The sequence below is a fragment of the Aythya fuligula genome, chromosome 7 (assembly GCF_009819795.1).
Source record: "Aythya fuligula isolate bAytFul2 chromosome 7, bAytFul2.pri, whole genome shotgun sequence".
Taxonomy (NCBI): Eukaryota; Metazoa; Chordata; class Aves; order Anseriformes; family Anatidae; genus Aythya; species Aythya fuligula.
Window position 1 is genome coordinate 29,993,584 of NC_045565.1, and position 24,775 is coordinate 30,018,358.

The window sequence follows — 24,775 nt, forward strand, 5'->3', positions numbered from 1 at the left end:
CAGCTGTTGTGCGGCCTGCTTTTCCATTCAGATCAGGTTTGTCTGTCCCTGAAGAACTTTGAGTCAGAATGCTAATAGTTCCATTTTTAGCTTAAAAATCATGATACTTTAAAATATTAGGGTTGAATTATACCCTTTCTCATCTGTGATTCACTAAGCTGAGACAGGATTATGTTTCATGCTTTTTCATGTAGCCATCAGACCTTGAAACTTTCTTTGAGAGTTTTTTTTACATATTTCCTTCAGAAGCTGCAGTTTTAGTAATAATAAAAATATTTCAAGTGTTGTAATTAAATAATGATAACTGGCAGCAGTCTTTGCAGAGAAGGTTTTGTGTTGTGTTTTTCTTTTTAAGCAATGCTGAAGATCAGCTTCCCTACAGTTTTGTTTTGCTAGGTTATTAGAATGAGGCAGGATCTGAAGAGCAAGGGAAAAGATATTTGGGCAAATGGAAGAAAGGAATAACTGAATATATAGCTCAGGGAAGATTGGTGTGCGTTAGGTTGGATCTTAGGAAGAACTTCTTTACCGAAAGGGTTGTTAGACATTGGAACAGGCTGCCCAGGGAAGAGTCACCATCCCTGGAAGTCTTTAAAAGATGTTTAGATGTAGAGCTTAGGGATATGGTTTAGTGGGGACTGGTAGTGTTAGGTCAGAGGTTGGACTCGATGATCTTGAGGTCTCTTCCAACCTAGAAATTCTGTGATTCTGTGATTCTGTGAAATGAGCAGAGAAATGTTTGCAAGACTTTATTTAAAGAAATATCAGATGAAGGAATATTTAAGCAAACTAGATGTAGAATACTGATGAACAGAAGGGAGAGTAGGATTGGTATCAAAACCAAGATTAACTTGTGCTTTTTTAGGTAATCACAAACTGCAGTTGTGTGGTTTTTACTTCTTATAAATTGTTCTATAACATTCCTGGGCACTATATATGTCTTACTTCCTCACAGAGGAAACTCTAGCTGTACCTTGTCCAGTAAGGCAATTTGACTGGATACAGGAATCTTCTCATATTCTTGAGTTTTATATTCAAGATATTTTATAGTACTGTAGTATATGCATAGGGTCTTACATAATTTTTAGCACTTTAAAAAACCACTAGCTATTATTATTATTATTATTATTATTATTATTATTATTATTATTATTTTAAACTGTGTGGTCAATGCAGTGAAAAGATTGTATTTGTTTGTATGGCCTTCCAGAAAACCTGTTTTGTCTTGGAAGCCTTATCTAAAATAAAAGACCAAGCCTCAAAACTGTAGAAGTGGTTAAATGTGCTGTGGTTTTAATTGAAACCTCTCTTAAATCATTTACCATTTTACACCTTTGACATAATGCAGGGGTCCTAAAGATAAAGTCATTGAAGGTTGTATTTGAAGGAATGAAGATAGTTTTTATCGGTGTTCTTTTAGGATCGACCACAAGGACCGAATAGTGCTCCCAAAGAAATACATTTGGATGAAGATGACTGAACATGCAGATCCAAAGGCCTTTTAGGATATGGTGAACCTTTGGCCTTGGATGAAGAACATTCTTGGATGAAAGAACTCCAGCTGAAAGACAAAGTCTTTGCCTTGATATTTGCAGAAATATGAAAGATAAAGGAAACAAAGATTTGCAGCTGAATTCTTGCAGGGTGCACTTACAGTGGCTGACATTGGCAAGCAGCCAGCCTGCCTCATTACTGTGGAATGTCACATCCTTGCACCCCTTCCTGTTCTCCTATAGCTCCCCAAAAGGGTCACATTTTTATCTTTTTTCTGCTTTCTAGTTGCAAACTACACTAACAAATTTTAATTGCATAGGTTCTGCATTAAAACTGGCATTCTGCGATTGATGAGCATCACGTGGAGCTAATATGCAGAAAATGCACACTACACTTGGTTCATCAGAATATCATACTGTGCTTGTATCTGCAGCTGAACAGGTAGTTAGATAATACTCTTGTTTTTCTTTAGTGACTTACCCAAGTTTAAAATGTCAAGAGTTCAGTGAGTCAATGAACTGACATTCACAATGTGGTCAGCCTTGACTACCTGGGCATTCAAACAGATTTCGTACTCTAACATATTGAACTATGTTAAGTCGATATGGAGACATCTAGTGACTTTGTAAGTTTCCTTACTAAATATTCAATATACTTGAAATTTGATTATACATTTGACTATTTCACTTTTTGAAGTGTCCTTATTTTCACTTTATTATAAAATGCAGGTCTGCTGGACAGTTTTTGTTTAGATTTTTAGAATATGATTTGGACCACAGATTTTATATAATAGTATTTGCTAAGGTGACCATCAAAGCATGTTTATATACTGACATGACCTGATAACTGACATGATACCTGAAGCTAACTAAAGGATTTTTCCTTAATTTAGATTGTGTCAAAATCAAACAGACAAAATAACCAAAACCCAGAGACTACGAAAGAGAAATGCCATACCAAAGTTTAAAGGGCTTTGTCTCTCCCTGCATCAGTCCCTACAGAAAGAGGCTTAAAGACTTTCACTGGCTTAGAAGTAGGAAAAATTCTATAATTCTTCTGTTTGCACATCAGCTCACATGCTATAGTATCTTTTGTGCCCACTGGCTTGCATAGTAGGTATGCAGAATTTAGGCATCTATGGTATCTCTGCTGAGGGACAGACTTGACTAGTAGCAACTATTATAACAATACAAAAAAAAAAAACATCCTCCAGCAAGGTAGCATAGGTAAGTCTGTCCTTATCAGAGGTGGACGTATTGTCTACTTCTTCCAAATGTTCTCTGCAACTTGTTGAGAAAGTTTTTCTTTAACAGCTACATCTTCATGCGCAGCCAATGCATGTCTAGCTTTACAAGCAGTTCTAGAAAGTGTTTTCAATTGAGACATAGACTTTTCTAAATAGTAGTACAGATACTGTCTCTTAAACCTTAGCTTTTGTCCTGAAGAACGGGGAGACGTTAACCTTTCTTCAATCAGTGATTTTGCTTGCTTGTATTCTCTTCTGGCATCTACCTGTCTATCTTCTGCTCTCTTCTCTGACCTTAACAGGTCATAAATATTGTTCATGACAATTGGAAGTTTTGTTTACTGCAGGGTTTCTGTACTGGGCTGATTAATATAAAATAGTTCATACTGAGATGCATATGCATGTTTGAGTGCAAGTTATTAATATTGCTTGCATCGAGCCTATTGGAATCTGTATATACATAAAGTTATGAATAAAACCAGATAACTAGACACTGGACAGTTAAACTCTGTTGTTTACTACTGAACTTTGATGTACTGATGCTGTTTTGTTATTTCCCTAATAAAGGAACCCTTTATCAATATTTGATATTGAATAGTGTTTGTGACGAAGAGGCTTAGGGTATTGTTCTAAAAGGAGACAAAAATCCAAGAGACATGATTGGCTTCACAAAAGTAATAGATTTCTACAGTAGTCACACCCCAAAACGGGTCAAGTCAGCCATGGGTTAACTTGGAATAACAATTTGACTTAATTTTCACACTCTCCCTTTGCCACCATTAAAACTGATCATCATTGCCAATTTTACATGTTTCTCCCATGTCGGATAATATTCCTGTGTGATTGTGCATCTCTGTAAAGATGTGGCTAAATCTCTTTCTGGGTTAGCAGGGCAGTGTCTGTTGTTACAGAGCCATGTTTCTGTGTGTCTGTTCTTGATACTCTGCAAAAGGTATAAAGCAACCCACTTGTTGGGTATGTTTTCAGTCCATCTTAGGGCTTGGTGTTGGTGCTAGAGCTGCCATACCCTATCAAAAGTCTGTTGCTGCTTCTAAAACATGAACAACAGTCAAGATTAGGCCACAATATGTTTGCTTTTTTTGTTTTCCAGGAATTCCTCTTAACCGATTTTCTCCCCCTCATGTTAACCATCAGTAGCACTGCTGTGTTGGTAAATTTTCATTGTTTGTCAGGTGGAAAAATGCTGTTTATATTCATCTCCTTGGTCACTCGTATGGCTTCCTCTAACTTTGAGAGAAATTCACCATACCTAATATGCTAACTGCTTAATTAAAAACACTATGAATATGTATTCCAAATATAAAGACGCTAGAGGGGTAATTCCTAGTTTTAAAACTGTGTAAAACTTGGCTCATGTGCTTAGAAGTTCTTTACTTCAGTCATCTCTCGGTACATCTTAATGTAGAAAGGACATGGGAAACAACTTCAGTACAGTCCTCTTCTATTTTTTTTTTTATTTTTTTTGTGGGTGGGGTAAGGATTCTTCCTTTGCCTTTGAATATGAACCTCTGTGCCTGACTGAAAACTCTTCTGCCATGGATTTGGAGGTGAAAGAATTCAATTTTTTTATATGAGGCAAGACAAACTTTAGTTTTGTTTAGAATCAGTGAGACAAATCCACATGGGGGCTTTCTTTTAACTTCTGTTTTCTTTGTCAAAGAAGAGCATAGAGGGTGACATATATACTGCACACAGATTAGGTGCTTGATTTTGGGGATTCATTTATCATGGAGACAAAACATAACAAGATCCTGAGGCTGAAAGTCAGAGTTTGATCAGGAAAGATGATGCACATTTTAAAAAGCCAAAGTATTTTATTATTGGAATGCATCATTCAGGGAATATGATAGATTTTCCATTAGTGGAAGTCTTTGATCAAAACTGCTGATCTTTCTAAAAGAAGAGCTGCCTCAAGAGCAAGCAGCTGAACGTGAAGCAAGAAATATTGAATAAGGGGTTTTGTCCTTTTTTATGCAGAATGAGACAGATATGGGTACCATAATACTACAAATAGTAGTGGTTGTAGAAAACAGATTAAACTTTAGCCACAGAAGTGATGCTAAGAGAAAAATATTAATGGAGTGTAAAGTAACTCTACCTCATGCTGCTAGCATCAGAGAATGTGTATGATGCATGCTGTAGTTCAGTTTGTCATAGGTAATCCTGCATCTGCACAGTCTCAGAGATGCCTGTTGAGGCAGATGGGCACTTTCCTGCAGGCAGGAGACTAACAGAAAAAATTTCACAACTATTAGCTTCATAGGTCAGAACTATGGGCAGCTTCAGGAGGAATGATGTTACTGTGTTTTTTAATTAGTTAAAATGTTTATACAGAGAGAGTTAATTTCTAAATCCTTTTTGGCCCAGAAGGTTTAAACCCTAAGTGTCAGGAGAGGGACATAATTACCATGTTATGATATAACCTATATACAAGTATTGTATATTCCTTTCACTGGGCCACGGTAGTTGCCAGTGGTGGTGTAACCTATCCAAATGGTCCCTGGAGCATAGAATCATTAAGGTTGGAAGAGACCTTCAAGATAATCTGGTCCAGCCATACCTTACTACCAATATCACCCACTAAACCCCTAGGCGCCAGGTTCAACCTTTCCGTGGTGCAAATTCCTAGCTTTAGCTGAATTGGGATGAATCTCGCCTGCACTCCTTTTGGACCCTTGACATTCCCATTTGTTTCCATTCCATAGCCTGGCAGTTTGGTGGAGAATGTTCACAGGTCTGGTGTGTGGGACATGCTTCTTGTAAGGTGACAGCTGAGAGCCAAGCCTACAATAGTGGTAACACTGCTCAAAAAAGGCTGTCTCCTAGGCTTCAGTTATATACATGAAGCTTGTTTCCTGCTGTTACTCCTTAGTCACTAGAGAAAGAAAGATGTCTAAATTAGGTGCAGTGGACCATCCTCTGCAGCCTTTGTAGGTACTTAATTTTCCCCATTGATTTCAGAGGGCTTTGAGACCCTCTAAAATGCTCAACTCTCTTCTTCATTCTCCTTTTCCCCTCCCTCAAGCTGCCTTCACCACACCTGTGCCCCAACAACGTGTTTATTGACAAGATTTTCCCTGTGTAGAACTCCCCAGTGAACGAAGCCTGTTACAGCATCATTTTCAGTGCTGGATTACAAACCCACTGTAACATCAGACCCTACATATGTTAGCCAGAACAACTCCCTTTGGCAATTCTAGGGATTTTATTTATTTATCTATTTATTTGTAAATTGGCTAAACTACAGAATTAATTTTGATGTCTTATGTTTTGTTATGAATGGCTTGTTCTGTACTATTATAGTCCTTTCAGCTACAGTATATTATTCCTCAGATTGTTCATTACTGGAGGTGGTTAATAAAATCTTCAGGTACTACAGAGCCCGCTAACCTCAGATAGGCTGTCATCAAGCTGTTGTACTTATGGACACCCCTGTGTCTTCTAGCTACAAGGACACTTTAAGTAAATACATTTATAGTTGTTTTCTACAAATTCAGAAACGGTGCAAAGAGCTTTTTGTGCCTTCCTTTTCATGCCTGGAACCATGAAGTAGTCACCATCTCCCAGATTTTACTAATTTGTTTTTTTTTGTTTGTTTTTCTTTTTTTTTTTTTTTTTTTTTTCTTTTTTTTTGTGGTTGTGCACACACAACTGGACCGGAAAAGCTCTTCAATGCTCAATGCACTATTGTCTTTATGGGAATCTTATGCTTCAGAGACAAACTGCCCTACAGTACAAGAAGTATGAAGCCTGGTATATTATAGGCCTTTCCATTTGTTTTATCCAGTGATTTTGACCTTGTCTAAAGATATTCTTCTTCCAGACAGTGCTCTCTTACACATTGTCTCCTTATTTTCACTTTTGTAGCATTCGTTATTAGATAGGAAATATCAGAAAAGTTATCAGATGATAATTTTGTTTGTAATAAGCATTCTTTAATCTTATATCTCTTTTTCTTACTGAGAATGCTGAATCCTTTTTTTCACCTTCTCCTATATTACTTTATTATGAAAGTCTGTTACTGCAAATATGGTCATATCTGGACTTTTATTGATAAATGTTCATCATTCCTGCTTCTGATAGTTGGAGCCATTATGTTTTTGCTAGCTACTATTGCTACATGATGTGGGAGAAAGGAGAGAGTGAGTAAAAAGAATCTGCAAAGAATAATTTTCCTTTGGGTGCTGAAGAATGGTTTTCTTTCATCATGGTAACAGTTTGAGAACCTCTGAGAGGCAACTTGCTCCTAGGTCCTTGCTGCAGGGAAAGTATGAACTGTATAATGATCTTGACACTGGCACCAAACACAGCAGTTCTGCCAGTTTTGTTGTCCCTTTGTTCTGTTGTCCAACATGCCCGTAGTGTGTCTGAGGCAGCTTTGAACTCATTTCTTTGTGCAGTGAGACCATGCTGCAGTTCTGAAGATAAGTCTGTAATTCTGTCTCTATGTGTTGTGCTTCATAACAGGCCATGCTACCTCCTCATTGTTAGAAATGTCACATTTTGATACTTCCTCCTTTGTATGAACTTTTGTCTTCTGTTGCTTTTCGATAATGCTTCAAAAACACATATGCTTTAGAGCCTAACACCTGTTATTTCATACATCTGCTTTCAAGCAAGAAGGGTAAAATACCATTTTTAAAGGAGCAGAACTATGACTTGAATCTTGTGATCCATTTATTTATTTTAGTACCCAGTGCTATCTGGAAACTTAGCATGAGGCCTTCAGGGGCACTCTGAAGTTAGATATGCAATTCTGGGGAATATTCTACATCCACAGAAATTCTGTCCCATTATCTCCATTGAAGTTTCAACCAAACTTTCAGATATTGCTCTGACAGTTTCAACATTAGTTTTGGAATATTCTGAAGTGCAATGCCAAAGGAAGATGTTATTTTATATTTTAACTCACAAGTATATAGTACTTGCATGGTGAAATTTTCATAGATGTGAATCTCTGAAAACAAGAAGTGAAGTGTTTTTAATGACCACAAATTCACGTTTTCCGGAGAACATCATTTTCAAAGTTCTTTGTTCATATTGGCATCTAAATGTTTTTATGGTCCTAACTTTTCCCCACTTTCATTTCGCCCCCTCTCCCCACCCCCCAGACTTCATTGCCTCCTCATAAGTTATTTATTTTGTAAAAGTATCCATAGGAAGAAAAGAGGGGATAGAAGTGGTAGTCAAGTGATAGGCTTCATTTTGTACCAAGTCATACAATTTAGTTTTCAGATAACAACAACAACAACAAAAAGCCAAACCCAAAATGTAATGCAAGTTGTCAAAAAGCTGACACTCTAAATACCAGAAAATATTAACATCTATTGTCAAGAAAAATAAAAAGTATGAATCACTCCATCTCCATGACACATTTCAAAACTGCTATACACAGCACAAATTATAGTGTGTTTGATGGTATCAGAGATAATAGTACTTGAGAGTTCTTCTCAGAGCACCCAGCGTTCCTACTAAAAGGGTTCAATTGTCTTGGCTTGCAGTATAGAGTTTTAGAGAAAAGATTAAGGTTCTCTGAGGTCATCTTTGCTAAAAATAAAAGCTGATAGAGAATTATTGTTAATAACTTCAGTCAAAGGAAGATGTTTTTCTTTTATTATTATTTTTTTTTATTTTGTGTATTACATTCTTACTGGAAAACAAAAATTATATCCACCTGTAAAATAGTGATTTATTTCCTTAGTGCCTTCCAGTGTATTTCCAATATGCTATCCTCATGTTCACCAGCATGATCCTGTGTTTTAATTCCTTCTATTGTCAAGTTCCTCATAGGCAAATCGGGAACGATTCCTGTGTTCAGCAGTCATGTGGGTCCTAAACAGAGGAGTCAGAAATATGTCAGGAAAGGCTAAAATGCAAAAATCTTGCTTGTCTGAAAAGCTTATGAGGAATTGCCCTCCTTTAGAAAGGCTATCACTTCCAATTTTTTCTTGCATTGCCCTTAGCCAGTGGTTTTCTGTGCTTCAAGGAGATGGACAAAAAACGTCACTGAGAACTGTACAAGATGGTAGTCTTTCTCTGAGTGGCCACTTGTAGGCAGCATCTTGTTTCCTTTCCAGGGAGAACAGTGAGAGACGACAAGTACTTTGTTCAGAGTGGTTCCTCATGGAAATTCTAAAGCAGAACATTATTAATTGGCAACAAAGAAGAAAAAAATGAGCTGTAAAAGCATGTGTGTGGAAATCATAGTTATTTTCAAAGACAAAACTATTCATAAATGAAATAAGTGCAAAATTAGTTTAAATTAAACAGATTTTTTTTCAGATTTTTTTTTTTTTTTGAGGGATTTATTTTATTTAGCTTAGATTCTCTGATTATTTTTGTGGTTGTTTTGTTTTGTTTTGTGTGTGTTTTAAAGGACCCAACTGTAACTTATTTTAATTCATAGACTAATCTTCAGATTTCTATCTAAACAATGCAGTGAAACTTCACCTATACCACAAGAAAAAGTACCGTGATCTAAGTTAGCACTGTAATATAAGTCATGTAATTATTTGATTTGTTATTCATGTATTAAAAAAAAAATTAAAAAAATTTAAAAAATTAAAAAATAAAAGGGTGGGCTGGGGAAAGGAAAAAATAGATGTAAGTTCTGCTTTTAATGCTGAATTCTACCTTAACTGCAGAGGTGTGGCTCCTGCCTACATAATGAAAAGTTTGGTAGAAGGATACCTGGGGAGGGCAGTCACAAATTTCTCGTGGTTACTGAACATAGAAATGGAGCAGATACCAAAATGAAGAAGATGATTTAGAACATATTAGGATGTATTTATTAATATATTAATCTAATTGGAAAGAAAAAAAAACAGTAGGGAGAACCTAGGTACTTATGTATAGATTGCTTGACATATAGTACATCTCTTTGAAGATGAAAAGGTCGTTAAAAAAGTGTTTTCTGAATAGTCATGTGTTGTGTGTCTCTGGGGTTAACTGCAGTGTTAAAAATACAAACAAAAACGTTTTTTTATTATGTTTTCTTTAGGTTGTCTTCATTACAATGTTCCAGTTGCCTCTAGCAACTTTCTTAATTTGCATTAAGAAATGCAAATACTGTGCAACTTGTAATTTGTTCTTTTGACCCTGCACATATAGACCAACTGAAAAGGATGGCAAGTAGCTGATTCTATTTTCTTTTTTGCTTGGCCACCAGGACTGTGTCCCTTAATCTACTCCCTGATGCCTGTACAAAATTCTAGGAGTCAATGCACTGTTAGAGACAGAATTACCGAGTCCAGCTGAGTGTGCAGTTGCTACAGTTCTTAGTGTTGTTTTGTTTGTTTGTTTGTTTGTTTAGAAAATGAGGTCTGATGAGATCTTAGTTTTGTTCAGTAAATTCTCCTTTCTTTCCCCAGTGAAAGAACAGAAGATGAAGCTGGGTTTAGATCCAGTGATGTTAAAAGTGTAAATCACTTTCTTGAAGGTGAAAGGCACATGTGGATATGATGGTGCAATATGGTAGAATAACTTCCCAAGACAAATAACATAAGCACTGCTGTTTGAGATGGGTGAATAATGTTGGTTGAAAATTATGGTTGAAATTTTGGAGTCTGAATCACAGTATTAAAAGAACATAGCAAGTGGCCTGCCCATATGGGTATAATTTCCACCATTTTTCTTTTTTTTTTTTTCACACTGTGAAATTACTTTCAGAGGTCTTATTCAAATTGGCGCTGGCCTCAATGATCCTCAATATTTTATCCATTTGTGTCTCTCTGCGTATTTCTGTCATGAGACAGAGTTTTAGGAAAACGTTGATGACATAAGCAGCATCTTGGATAATATGGCCTGAAAATGAAGCTGCTAAGAAATCTTCAAATCAAATGTGGTTATGTCCAGGAGGAAATCATTTGCATTAAAAATTGTGCTGTAGCTTGCTTCACAGGCTTGGCAGCCCACACTCCCTCTGTTCTGTGTTATCTCGTTAACATTATTATTTGGGAGCCAGAGTCAAACACTTATATTGGGTAACAGTTATGACTACTTGACACAATGTCAGTAAAATGCAATTTTTTTTTTTTTTTATAATTAGAATTTTGACAGGAAAGAGAGGAAGAGGCACAAAATGAGAAATTAGTTATTTCCTGTGCCTCTGTCATTGCCCACATTAAGCTTCACTGGTGCATTTTGCATGATCTCATGGCAGCCTCTTCACAGCAGCCTGTTCTCTGCCAGATTTAAAGACAGAGTGAAAATAAGGGGTGAGATAGAAACATTGCTGCTTGGAAAAATAGACCTTATCAATTTACTAAGTTGCAAGAGGTCTGAGACAGAATACTGTAACTCTGTTTTTGCTGAGAATCTAGGTTTATGAAAATCATAGGAATTTGAGATAAAACTTTCCTAAATAACAGTTAAGTTTTTATTGTCCAAGGGCAGTCAGTTTGAGTAAATTCTAATGAGGTTTAGGGCTATAATAAATTATTTTTCCTGTTTCTGAAACAGAGCTTATTTTCTCACTCAAAAAGAAAGATTTGACCCCTAAGTCTCTTAATATTGAGTTCAGATTTCAGATATTGCTGATCTCTACCTACCAGCAGAAATCTGCCACTGGACCTCCATCTGGGACTTACACTGGTGTGGCTAATGTCTTGCTATTAATGTTGTGCTGTGTCATCTTGGAAGGAGGTGGTCATTAAGAACTGGCATGCCTGCTTATAAGAATAATCAAATAATATTTAAGGCTTTCAGCAAAGCATTTTTAATCAGCAATACTGACAGTCCTGTCTAAATTCTGTTATTTGATTTTTAAAACCAGATTAATTTATCACTCTTTTTCCTCTTGTTGTTTTTCCATATCTTTGTGCCTAATTCCATGTCTTATTTAGGTTATCCACACACCTATTAGTCACCAGTGAAATTAAAGTTCCCACTGGGCTACACACTGTGCAATCATTTAGTAAGAGTCCTTACACAGAGATGTTTCCTTTATAGTTGAACAGAAGTAAGCAAGGAAACAAACACAAAGAGGTGGAGCTACTTGACTAGGGTTGCAGAACAATTAAGAGGCAGAGCAGAGCTTTTTTGCCAAAATTTCTTGAGGTTGACGGAATCAGCTGAGATTTAAGAGTGTGGAGTCTCTCTGCTATAGGAAAAGATCTTCTAAAACTTGCATCAGAGCAAACTACTGACTCATTTTAGGTTTAAAAACAAACACAAGACCCCTCTCCTTTGGTTCTTCTGTTCTACAGTTTTCCTTTTCTTTGAGATTTACATGCTGTTTCCATATATAAAATTTGTCCATCCACATTTAAAGCTACAAAGTGATGGTGATAAGCTTTTAATTCATGTCCTGCATTTCCCAAGATTCACAATAAATAGTAACAACCCTGTGATATTGCTTCCTTTTTATTTTTCTCCTAAGGTCAGTGAAATTTGTATGAACTTTCTGCACTCTTTTGAAAAGTTTATATAGAATTACAAGTAATATTGTAATGCCGTTCTTTGTGTGCTCCTCCTTCAAGTTTGGCACTGACAGAAAAAAACACTTCATTTGTTTGTTTCACAGGAAGTGGAAACTGAATTTTGATAGCTAGTAATTCAGTCAATATTGCATCTTGCTAATGATTTATGGGCTTAAGTGTGTGTTTTGTTCTTTGGGCTAGTGCCGCAATCAATATGTGTGAACTTGTCTCTTCTCTATTTGTATTGTATTATTCAAATTTAAATAATGGGCTGTATATGGCAATCCAAGCAGAATTCAGTAACTCTTCAGTGTTCATCAGTCTCCTTTTCCTAACTCATGTCCATCATTAAATCTGATTCACCATCTTTCTCTGACATTTTTACACTCTGACAGCATGCTATGTTTAGATACAGTCATGGCCTGTTCTGCGGATGACTATAGGAACTTTTTGTCTCGTGTTAACAGATGTGTATGTCTAGATAGTGATTAGATTAATTGGAATAAAGTGAAAGAAATCTAAGCCTGAAAGGTCTGTATCTCATTAGAACTGTGATAAAAGTAGATGCAGGAGGTGAAGCTTGAATTGAAAAGTCTCTGTTAATACTGATCGTGGCCACCAAAAGCACAACATTTCATCTCTCAATTAACAGGAGCCCAAGTTTTGATCTGTCAAGCCCGACTGATTTTCTTTTTAGTCACATTTATTCAGAAAAGCATGCAGGTGGACAAATGTTGAGAAAAAATTCATACTCAAGGTTGCAATGAATATGCACAATTTTTTGCTAGAAATTACCCCTTCATGTATGAATTTCTCATGACATGTATCATGTCACTCTAACTCAAACAAATCTTAATAAAGCATGGATGCAACTATTCGGGTAAAGAACATGGACTTAGGAAAGTAAGGCAATATTCAAATGTCAGTGCTTGCTGAATTCTCAGACCCTTGTTCTTCAATGAAATGTGGAAAAAAAGTAAAGTTGATGTTATGTTTCTTTTTTTTTTTTTTAAAGTAGATTTATGTTTCTTTTAAATAACTAAAAATTGCCATTGTGTGTTAAAAGATTAAACCTCTACTGATTTTTCTACTAATATTTTATTGTTTCTACTAATATTTTTCTGCATTCTTGCAAAGTTTACCTGTAAACTTTATTTGGATGATTACACTAATAGTGGGAAACATGCATGGGAATGAATTAGTTGTTGGTTGAAATTAAGAAATCTGCTCATTTGTAAATATAAGCAGGGTTGGATTTTGATGAAACATCAAACATGGTGACAATTTTGCCATTAAATAGAGGACTATACAGAAGCATTCATAGTTACAATATCACAGGGACTGTCTATGTATCTTTGCTGATGTTCTCCTATTAAACCAGCGCTCTCAGAAGAGTCCCATTGGTTCCAGAAGTTTCTGGAGCCTTTTGTATAGATTTCCCTTTTGCCACAAAGAAACATAAATTTTAAATGGGCCCTACCTGGGTATGAAGTAATTGTTTAGCATCTTTATAAAGAGGAAAAATAAACACATATATATGTATATGTATAATCAGGTGTATGTATATAGTCTGCAGTCTGTGCTTGCATGAGGAATGAAAAAGCGCATATGTTGTAAAAGAATAACAAATGCATGATTATGTCAATTGGTAACTTTTTCTGAATATTGCTAGAACTACTTGTGTGTGCATTGATGGTAGAGCAAAATATATAATGACTGAAAATGGCTATCTACTCCACCACTGCTACTGAGATCTGGAAGTCTCTCTCTGATTTCTGTTATAAAGCTCCATGTTTTTCCCTGTGCACTTTGCATATAGAAGCTGTGGCTTTTTTGTTTTTATGTATTTATTTATATTTTTTTTAACTCAGTGCTTTCAGGTAGAAAGTGAGGCAAATTAGCAGGTATTTGCACTCTAGGTGGAACAAAGAATCTGCACAGCTCTATGGAAACCTCACAAAGACTTCCTGAAACTTTATAGCATCATACTAACATCAGAACAGGATCCAACAGACATAAATGACAGCTCTATAATTTCGCCATCCAACATAATATTCTTGGAACCGTATAAAAACGCAAAATGAATTCTTGCTAACAAATGTACAATGTTACATGTACATGTTATTCTCCTTACCAATGATGATTTTTTCAAGGATTTAAAAGTTGATGGAAAGAGGGTCAAATCACATTTAGTCTTGATGAATGTCATAGGGGGAAGAAAAAAAAAAAAAAAAAAAAAAAGGATGATTAGGATGATTATAAATTGGATGTATATGTTTCAAGTTGTACTCTGAAGCATTTTCTATTTGTTGTCACAGAATTAGTCACGTTAAAGTCACTGGGAAATGAGTAGCAGAGTGATTCTTCTTCCAGAAGTGTATTAAAACTCACTGATATTTCATAATAGTAGCATAAGGAGGAAATAATTGACTGTATCTTGTCACATGGGCATACATTATAATCTAACCAGAAATCAGACATAATCATATTCCTTTATATGAGGTGTTTATAAGCTGTCAGAAATTAAGTCATAGGAGAATAATGCCAGTTCATAAATCAGTAAATGAGATCAGATAAATAAATTGGTGAGAATGTGTAAATGTATGCAGAGTGCTTTTGTTCTCTTTCTTGGCTTGCTCTCTTTTTGCTCTTTTAGGATTGTTCTCCCATTGGCTGAATGTTTAGTGAGAGGAATATATAAAATGTAGGATTTATGAGAGCTTCTGACATTTATGGTATTTTTGATTAACACTTTTATTAGACTTGTCTGAAAAATAATTCATTATTTCAGCTTTTCTTTGTAGTTCTCTAAAAAGCTGCCATGATCATCAAATAGATCAGGGCATGTAATAAAAGCCATACAGCCAGTAGTAGAACATACTGTCATATAACCATTAAGACTGTTCTAGGAGCCAAAATGTTGGAACTAAAAGTATTTTTAATGACTTTAAATTGCTTGAAGTGCTTTCTGAGAGTAGAAGGGTGCTGATTTATTTATCTAGTGTACTTAGCTAAATTAATTTGGATAGAACTACTTTGCTTTTAATCCTCTTACAGTGAAATTTATGTTAATATTTTTAGATGCATCATTTTCTCTGAAGGATGGAGTTATAAGATAGTGGTCGGAGCATTGTCATTAAATAAGAAAACGTGAAAATACTAGCCAAAAAACGACTTCAATCTCATCTGAGCTATAGTCATATTTTTTTTAGAAGTGACCTTGCAAGAAATGCAACATTTTAAAACTATCTTCTCTTTCTCTGTTTAGTTAGTCTTTTAACATGGCAAGAGTCAGTAATGTAAGCGCATCAACAACTATTTAAGTAATTTTTTTCAGTTCAATATGAATTAATTTATTGTTCTGTCTTTGTCTTCTGTTCTTGCATTGAATTCTTTAATTATCCAAGAATCACCAGCTTAGAGGTATGGCCCTCGTCCATAGCCTGACCCTGATGTGAGCCTCCCCTCTGTCCTTGCTATTTGTTACACTTTCACTCCAAAACTGATTTTCATCTGTAGATTGTTATCAGAATTACTAAAAGGAAACATACCTCTTAGTACACTCTGTATTATTCAGAGGGATCTGCATATTGTGGATGTAATTAGCAATTTAAAGGTATCAGTGTTTTTGATTTTACCCTTTTTTTTCTACTGGTTGAAAAAGTAGACTGCTCAGCTGGATTAATCTCCTTGGCACCTATTGTTTGCATTATTCTACAGACTACATTGGTTCTTACAGGAAACATGGTAGCTTAATGTCCTGCTTCTTCCTCGTTCACCAGTACTGTGATAAATCTGTCCTCATCAGTGAGAGCAGCTCCTACCAAGACCTTTTCCTGTCACACCTTGTAGCTTTCCTAGAGCAATTTTGCCTTGTGCTCTTCCTATGAGACTGCTAATCCTTTTTCCTTCATTCTTTCTGAGTACCGTCATTAGCTGGATCTTTGTTGCAATTACTGAATATCCTTCATGAACATCTATCATGAACATCTATCCCTCCAGAGGCAGGTTTACCTGCCTGTGGATATGGGCTTTGCCTTCTACATCTGCTTGTTTTCTTAGGTCTGCTCTAGTGAAACAGAGCAATCCATTGATTTACACACAGATTGAAAGGATATTGTTTGTTTATTTCTGTTGACTCATGATTACAGCTTGCCCACTGCCAAGCTGCAACACATTCTCTTGGCAAAAATGGTTGTATTATGTAGCCCAGCTAGGATATTTGTTCTTAAAGTCTCTGGGCACGGGAGAAACTATGCAAGTCTCAGAAAGTTTAGCTTAAAAAAAATAAAAAATAAAAGTGCTTTTGATGTTGAGTGTCAATTTTATCCTTCCTATTTGATGGTCTAGGAAGTCCAAGCAGAAATATACCCCACATCAATATATACTTACAAATAGTATATAGATAGTATAAATAGAATGGTCTGAGAACAAGAACTTCCCATCATTGTTATTAGTTTATACTTATCAATCTGGTCTAGCTGTTTGGTCTGCCTTATTTTTTCCCTCCTTCAAAATGTTAAAAGTGTGAAAAATATTTAAAGATTTTTTTTTTTTTTTTTTTATAAGAGAAGGAAGAGCTACGTATTTCTTCTGTTAATCATGTAAGAAGATTCTGAACGTTTAATGGGAAAGATAGAAATTAAACTTTTAGAGTTTTTCAGAGAACTTTTAAAAACTCATTTACCGGGAAACCTGGTTTCTTAAAATATCTTCATAATAACCAAACTTCAGTGAAATGGCATTGTGGAAAAGTATGATTTCAACAATCTCATGGAATGTGGTATCTTTCAGTTTCTACATCTTCTGTCCTAGCATTTGCCAGGCCAATAAAAACTTGCAGTTACTATTTCACTCATAATTGAAAATTAGTATGGCAGGCTGTGCTTAATTTTTTTTTTCTTCCAACTTAAATGCCTGCATTATGCAAGCTCTGCCAAAACGGCAGTACCTAGGAACCTGTTTCTCATTGCAGAAAAAGGAGTGATCACAGCACAGCTATGGATATGGATTTCTTTATGCCTTTCTGTGAGTAGGTAGGCAGTCAGAGTCCTGGTTTTCTTCATTGATAAACTTTATTTATTTATGGATCAAGGGAAGAACTAAGAAATAAAAATAAAAAATCACCGGGACAAAAATAATGGTCATTTTTCCTGCAACCAGGCATAGTTTTCCAGAGAAAACAGAGGCAAGAGAGGTGGAGAAATATATACTGCTTACATAAAACTTCACTCACCAACCTGTTAATCTCATATTCTCTAGGAAAATAAAATTTTCCAGAAAAGCCATGTATTTTATTTAACTAAGATATTTCTGGAAAACAAACAAACAAAAACATTTTCTCACCCAAAACCACCCATTTTCAGTCTGAAAAAGAAATGGCAATCTTCAAGCTAAATACAGGTTGTCAGCAATTAGTTTGTTTGACTAATTTAACTAACATAAATGGTTAATTTGGGATAAATTATCCTTGGAAGCAAGAAGACATGCAGGTAAGGAATACATAGTTCAATGTTTTCAGTTGCTTGGGTATGATGATTTCAGCAACCCAGCTCTCTGGGTATGGCTGCACTAATAGTTGCACTGGGAAACCCCGCGCAACAGTGTGCTATGGTGAAGAGATGAGAAGATAACATCAATTCCCAACCCAGGAGCTGAGCAGTTGTTGCACCTGGAATTTTAAAGGGACTGCAGTAGAGGATACTGTGCACTATAACCAATATTTTGTGTCTTTTTTTTTTTTTTTTTTATGAAATCATTTACAGTTGTTCTTACAGGAGAGTACAGTGCCATCAGCACATGGTGTGTCACAGCACAAATTGCAGACAGGGCTATCTTTTAGCCTTTGTACTAAAATTTCAGCACTTTAATTAAAAAGATTTTCAAAAGTATCCTAAGGATATCAGGCCCTGAGTAGCTTTGGCAGGGGAGAAGAGAACTGGGGCTCAGGTGCAGTAAAGCAAATGTGTCTGTAAGGGACAAAACAATTGAAATTAATTTAGGCTAATGGCCTTACTTCCATACTGTCTGTGGTATTTGTTATATTCTTTGCTCATTATAAGAGATGCTCTATAAAAGAAAGCAACCAAAAAGGCCTCAATTGCCGCGTGGTCTTCCATATGCAAGCATAGAAATTTTGTGAAGATTTGCTGATATGGAGCAGGGGGGTTTTTGTTTGTTTCATCTGAGGGGAAGGAAAAAAGGGAACTAAAACTTCTGCTACACCATGAGCAACATAAAATCTGAAAAGTAGCCATTCATTCCTCATTGCTTTGCCTAAACACAAATTAGGTGTCACCAAGTTCATGGAAGAGGTTTTAAACCTCTCTGAGAAAACTTGCTAATAACACACTGCTACTTTTTACTTTACTTTCATATTTAATGGCTCAGATTTTTTTTTTTCTATGTAAGTTAATAGTTAAGCAAATTGTGATGCTAGCCATTATGTGACTTCTGTGCTTTGCTATAAGGATCTTTTACTCCTCTTTTTTTCTTGCTTTAAAAGCAAAGCTTGGTTCAGTCCCGTGTATGTTCCTGCTTGTAAGGTTGGCAGCGTGGACCCAGCTTCTACAGGAGTCAGAGTGCTGAAGCACAGGCTCTTTGGTATTACAGAAATTGGCAGATAGAGGTCCTAATAGCTAGAGACAAGGTTAGAGACAGGATTCTGCTTGCTTGAGGGTTAAATAAAAACAAAACAAACAAACAAACAAACAAAAAAAACAACCAAGATCTAACTGAAGACCAGGAGCCCAAGCTGGCAGCTATTTTGGAATAAAAGTAGTGTGCCGTCTGGGCAGCTTCTATGACTTCAGGGGTAAATGTGTAGGGGCTTGTTTGGCATCTGCATTAAACTTGCTTGCAGGTGATTTTGTGCCTTTTTGTTCCCGTGAGGAAATTTCTCCTTTCTCTGTAAGCAGCTCTCCTTCTCCCTTTTTGAGGTGTAAGCGCAGAAGGCACAGTTCAGCCTCTGACGACAGGTGACAGCAAACATCACTTACCGCTTCACTTTGTACAAACACGGAAAACTCATGTGACAAATATTTTGTTTAAAGTATAAAAAGCACAGAGAAAAGCTAAATATTTACTATCAAATCAGAAACGAATGCCAATCCATCTATAATAAGCAGTTTCCTTTAACCCGTCATAAAATCTTGGGCACTGGGGGCATTTCTTTCCTTCCCATTGCTTTTCATTTAACAGTCTTCTATCCATTAAGCTGTCTGAAGGAAGCAGGCACTCAGTTTCTGTGTAGGATACATAGTGATTGTATGTAGGATATCTTTCAAGTATTCTCTGCAACATACGTGTTCACAGATGAAATTCGTCAGTATATCTTACTTCATCTTGAATTTATAGAACCAGTTCTTTCCAACTTTTAACCTTGCACTTAGTTTTTTATGTATTTAATTCCATTAAGAATTTAAAAGATATTTGAAGTCTTTGTTGAACCTTTTTATTGTCTTCAACTCCAAAAATCACTTTAATGATAACCTGTTCAATTTTTTTTTGGAAAAAGTTCACTATAAAGGAATGGACTTGTTATAACCTGAGTTTATGTGCATTTTTCACAGCATGCTACCTACTCGCTTAACATTCAATACCAACTGCAACTATAAATTATCCTTTAAGATCTACACATATCAGGAACGTTTAAAAGTTTCTTGCATTAGAGCATTTTAAGCTTTACTATTATATATTATCAACTAAATATTATACATTATCAAGGATACCTTCACCTGCACTGTCTTGTTTTAATAATTGTAGGGTAATAATCTGCATATAAGAATAGAGGAGAATTATGTAGCAAGCAGCTTCTACATGACAGTAGCATAACTTATTTTGATGTTTCTGTGTTACATTTCATACAGAAGTCCTTCAAAAGAAACGGTCAAGAGCTGGTATTTTTTTACTCGTAGATTTTGTGAGAAACTCCTTGATTGAAGGTTATGGATTTAAATGCATAAGTTTTGTAGAATGACTGTTGAAGTTGAAACTTCATTTGAGAGACACTGGGCTTTGTTTAACTGTGTATTTTTAGTATCCAGAGTTACTGAACCAGACTTTGCTTAATTAATAACTATAGGATGTGAGGCAGTTACAGTGCTGCTTTTTCTATTAACTTGCAATTTCCTTTAGGAAATGAATAAACTTGGGGAGGGGGATGGTGGGAGGCATGGCTGCTGAGAATAGATGGGGTACCACACTACATTGCCAAATTAATTTCAATGAGTTAACAAACATGGTTTATAAACTGAGTAAGTTTAATTCCATAATTTGTGCAACACATTTTGTAGGAAGAACAAACACAGAAGCTAAATATGGTGTGATATTAGGAAAACCAAGAGATTACATGTATTTCTTAAAGTTCATTAAAATAGCATTCTAATTCTAAATTCCACTTGGTAGTTTATTACTATCAAGTCCATATTTTAATAAGATACTGAGACATTTCAAATATAAGTCAATTTGTTTTTTTCCAGTGTAATCTCCATTGTTTCCATTGAATTTGTATTTTGTCACTGAAAGCAGCAGCTGGAATGCTCTGTCTGTGAACAAGTTCTTAACTGTTGGCCCAGACTTTGAAAAGTCACTTTTGTTTGGAAGTGAAAAAATTTGCCATGCAAGCACAAATTGCTGAAGCCTGTGGTTATTTCAATCACTGAAATCCTGACTGTTAAGATTGTCAACATTGCTTAAAGAATTATTCTCTGAAGAACTGATAGTCTTTATCATACACATCTACAACTACCCTACAAAACTTTGATTTTCTTAAAATGGCTAATAAATGTGTTTACTTACCTTTCATTTTTTTATTTTTTTTTTTTATTTTATAGGGATGTTTAAGGTCAATAAAACTTAAAACTGAACCTTTCTAAACATACTCCACAGGGACAAAGAAGGAAGAAGGATTAAAAAAACAACAACAGCAACAAAAAACTTATTTAATGAATCACCTACTTGTAGTTTTGTCCGTTTTACTCAGTATAGTTATATTCTAAATCTCTATTTCAAATGCTCTGGCTTCAGGAGGCTACAATTTATTTTAAAGGGGTTCTGGAGTATTATATACTCCATAATAGAGATTCTTTTTTAAATTGAAATATCTTGTTTTCAATTATTATCAATTAAGAAGAACACCACTGTAGTAACCATGTTGTGTGTGTGAACACAAACAGATATGGCACAAGCTGCAGAATGAGTCTCAATGTTGTTAAACTTATTTAATGTATGCTTGTAAAGGAATCAGTCTTGCTTTCAGTTGTTATTTGTTAGATATCTATGGACAGTGCCTGTGTTTAGTCTTAGATTTATCATTTATGTGGGTACCTGCTTAAAATATTTGTCTTTTGTATAATTTAGGCAGTCTATAAGCATCTAGTCACTTGCGTACCTGAAATCATTTCTTGTTCTTGTTTAACGTGTGCTAGTGAGTTCATCGGGATGTCTTGTTATTAAGCTCCTTTATTAAAGTCACCTTTTAATTTCCTGAGTTAATTAAAGATTTCTGTTATTTTCACAATCACCTTCATTGTGTGATGGCAAGTATAGTACTCTTTACTCATTTGGCTTCTTGTAATTTATCATGCTGTCAATGGAGTTGTTGAACTATTACTTTGTATTTAAGTATTAGTAATGAGTGACGGAAACAAATGATGTTATAATAGCTAGCATATATTTGTGAATGGTATGAAAGTATTATCTTAAATTCATGCTGAAGATAGGCATGATAGGATGAATAGCAGCATTTCATCCTTTCAGTCTTTGTCATGGGTGCAGTATAATGAAGGTATTAGTTTGGATCCAGTTTTATTTAGTACCAAAAGGTAACTTTAGGGTGTTTTTTTGTTATTGGTAGTGGTGGTGTTGGTGTTTTTATTTTTTCATCTGTTCTGCATCTAAACAAGACTAGTAAAAGTGAACCCCCTCAATTATTTTGGGGCCAAATTTACAATTGGCTAATCACTTGTGGATTTGATATGCACCTGTAGGTACAACTGAATGAGAGGCCAAAATTGACTACCAGTGACAGTTGGCAAGAAAATTTAATTTGAAGTTATTAAAAATCATGATTTCATTATAAAAATTAGAGCTTGAAGATGTGCTGTTAAATAACTATAATAATATAAGTATACAAAACAAACAGGAAAAAGGTGCTAGTTTGTATCCTAGTGTTTAAGCATTCAGATAAGAGTTCCGTTCCCACTCCTTTTGCTGCCCAGTCTAAATCTGGTAAGCATTCTTGGTAATAGTGTCTGTCTTTGTGTTCCGCCACTAGAGTAAAAAGCCAGGCTTTCTCTATATCTATCCTATACCTCTGTGGAAAACAATCTCTTGAAAATAGGTGAGGTTGTGTTTGAGTATCTGTGGTTTATGGGAAATCATGTCTAGGATTTGCACATCTTAGATTCATACATTAGCTCAAAGATAGCTATGCAAAAGGCATGATGCATCCATTTTTAGCATAAAATACATTCTTAAGAAATCAGACACCTGGGTGAGATTTAGATGGGGATGAGATGCTTCAGAATGGCTTGTGGCCCAGATGGGATAAACTCGGTAAATTGATGTTCCTTCCAAGTAAAGCAGCACAGAAACTTGGGCAAGGACATTTTGTAGCTTACACATCGAAATTCTGATGAGGTCTGAGGCATCGGAGAACCGTGGTAGATCATCTCATCCTTTTAGCAGTAGTCTTCCAATTCCCTGTGTAAGTGTCTCAGTTTGTATGCTGTAAATTAGTATCTTGTGTATGCTCTATCCCACTTGGAATGAATGAATTAAATATTCATCAACAATAAATGTCTGACCATCATAAGGTAGTATGGCAGGTACCTAGGCTGTGGGGAAGAAATTCAATTCCTTGTTTTTAAACAAGCAAAGCAGGGACTGTTACCATATTTTCACTTTCCTGGAAGCAGTGCTCATGTAATCATTTGGCCTTGCCTGTATCTTCTCTTTTTATCCATTCTCAAGACAAATAACTTTTGTTTGGATTTTTTTTTTTTTTTGTAATTCCTGTTTTACTAGCTGCAGTACCAGTTTGTAATTATATCCTTGCACATGAATTTAACTGATTGGAAGCCAAGCTGTCTGATTTTTACTGCAATAGGTACCAACGGGAGACTGAATATAGAGGCAGGAAGTCTACATGCAATGAGAAATCACTCTCAGCATTTTGTAATATTAAACCAGATTTACCTAAAAGAATACGATCATGCACTTTCATGCCTTCAAATCTTTCTGAAGAGTTGCCCAAAACAGTGTAATAGGCATGTCTCAAACCTGGAAAATGCTTCATCAAGGGCTTGTTCAAATCATTGATCAGTAAACTAGGTGAAGATAGAAAAACAGGTTCATTTTCTAGGTTCATTAGAAAAATGAACCCCTGAGGTGTTGTCTAAAGTTTATAGAACTGAAAATATTTTTAACCAATCTAAATGCACATTATGTGTTTGCTATTGACTTCTATTCCTTTTGTGAATAACTTTGCTATTATGCTGTTTGATTTAGTTTTTATCATGTAGCTATTTTTCTATTAAAATAACATTAATCAGGCATTTGTCTTCCTTTGCACTCCTGTGAAAATCATATTTCCTGGTTGGGGCTGTGGAGGAAGTGTTTGAAATGCCATTTATTTGTTTGTTTTGAGTTGTCTCAGACCTAGGAATATCATTTTCATAATACAAAACAGAAAGTTACTTTCTGAATTTCTGAGGAAAATAATGTGTGAATCATACGTGATAAATGAAGGCAAGATCTTACCAGACAAATGAAGGCAAGTCACAGGTTTTTTTGTAGGCTGCCATGATGGTAAAATATCAAGTGGTTGAGTAGTCTTCTATTCAGTGTGGTATATCCAGTTCAATCATTTATTTCAATTTGGGAAACTGGAATTATGCGGCAATTAGCTGCATCAGTTCATTCTGTTTTCTCAGTCTCAGACCTGACCACTTTGACAAAATATGAATTGCATGGCTGCAGTTTTTAGAGATAGCTGCCAACTCTTTGATTTTAAATTATTCATAATCAATACTAAAATATACATCCTGAAGATTTACAAACCATATCATATGGAGAAACTCAGATCTATAGATAGCTTATAGGCTTTATGAATCAACATTTAAAAATTTTATTTGTTATTTAATATACTGACAGTAATTTAAAATAATAAAGAAAATACTTAAATGTTGAATATATAATTAGATTCCTATACTTCAATTACATTCCATTAAAACAAGAAAATATTGCTTTTGGAGATAGCGTAATACAGCTTTTTAATATTTGGGATATTTGGATTTTTTTATTTTTTTAAGAAAAAAAGTGCAGTGACCAACCCTAATGATATTTTTATATCATCCTTAATCCTTAATTCTCAATATAAATAAACAAATGAGCATTGCAAGTTTATGTCCTAATCGTTAAATATACCAGTAATTGATGGTGATGGAGATTAATAGGGTCATAGAATGGTTTCCATTGGACATGACCTTACAGACCATACAGTTCCAACCTGCCTGCCATAGGCAGGGACACCTCCCACCAGCCCAGGTTGCTTAAAGCCCCATCCAGCCTGGCCTTGAACGCTTCCATGAGC

The 24,775-nt window shown here is 35.4% G+C and overlaps 1 protein-coding gene across 4 annotated transcripts in view; it reads left to right on the top strand.

The window, feature by feature from the left end:
* The window catches only part of ATRNL1 (attractin like 1), a 491,394-nt gene that overhangs the window by 393,290 nt on the left and 73,329 nt on the right, over positions 1-24,775 (top strand). For 2 of the 4 annotated variants that reach the window (XM_032190853.1, XM_032190854.1), the window contains one exon: positions 1,421-3,321. The exons of the other annotated variants lie outside the window; for them this stretch is intronic. In XM_032190853.1, the coding sequence (XP_032046744.1) occupies positions 1,421-1,480 (60 nt within the window). In that variant the 3' untranslated portion in view covers positions 1,481-3,321. Of the gene's footprint in view, positions 1-1,420; positions 3,322-24,775 lie in introns of those variants that run through there. 4 annotated transcript variants of the gene reach the window in all.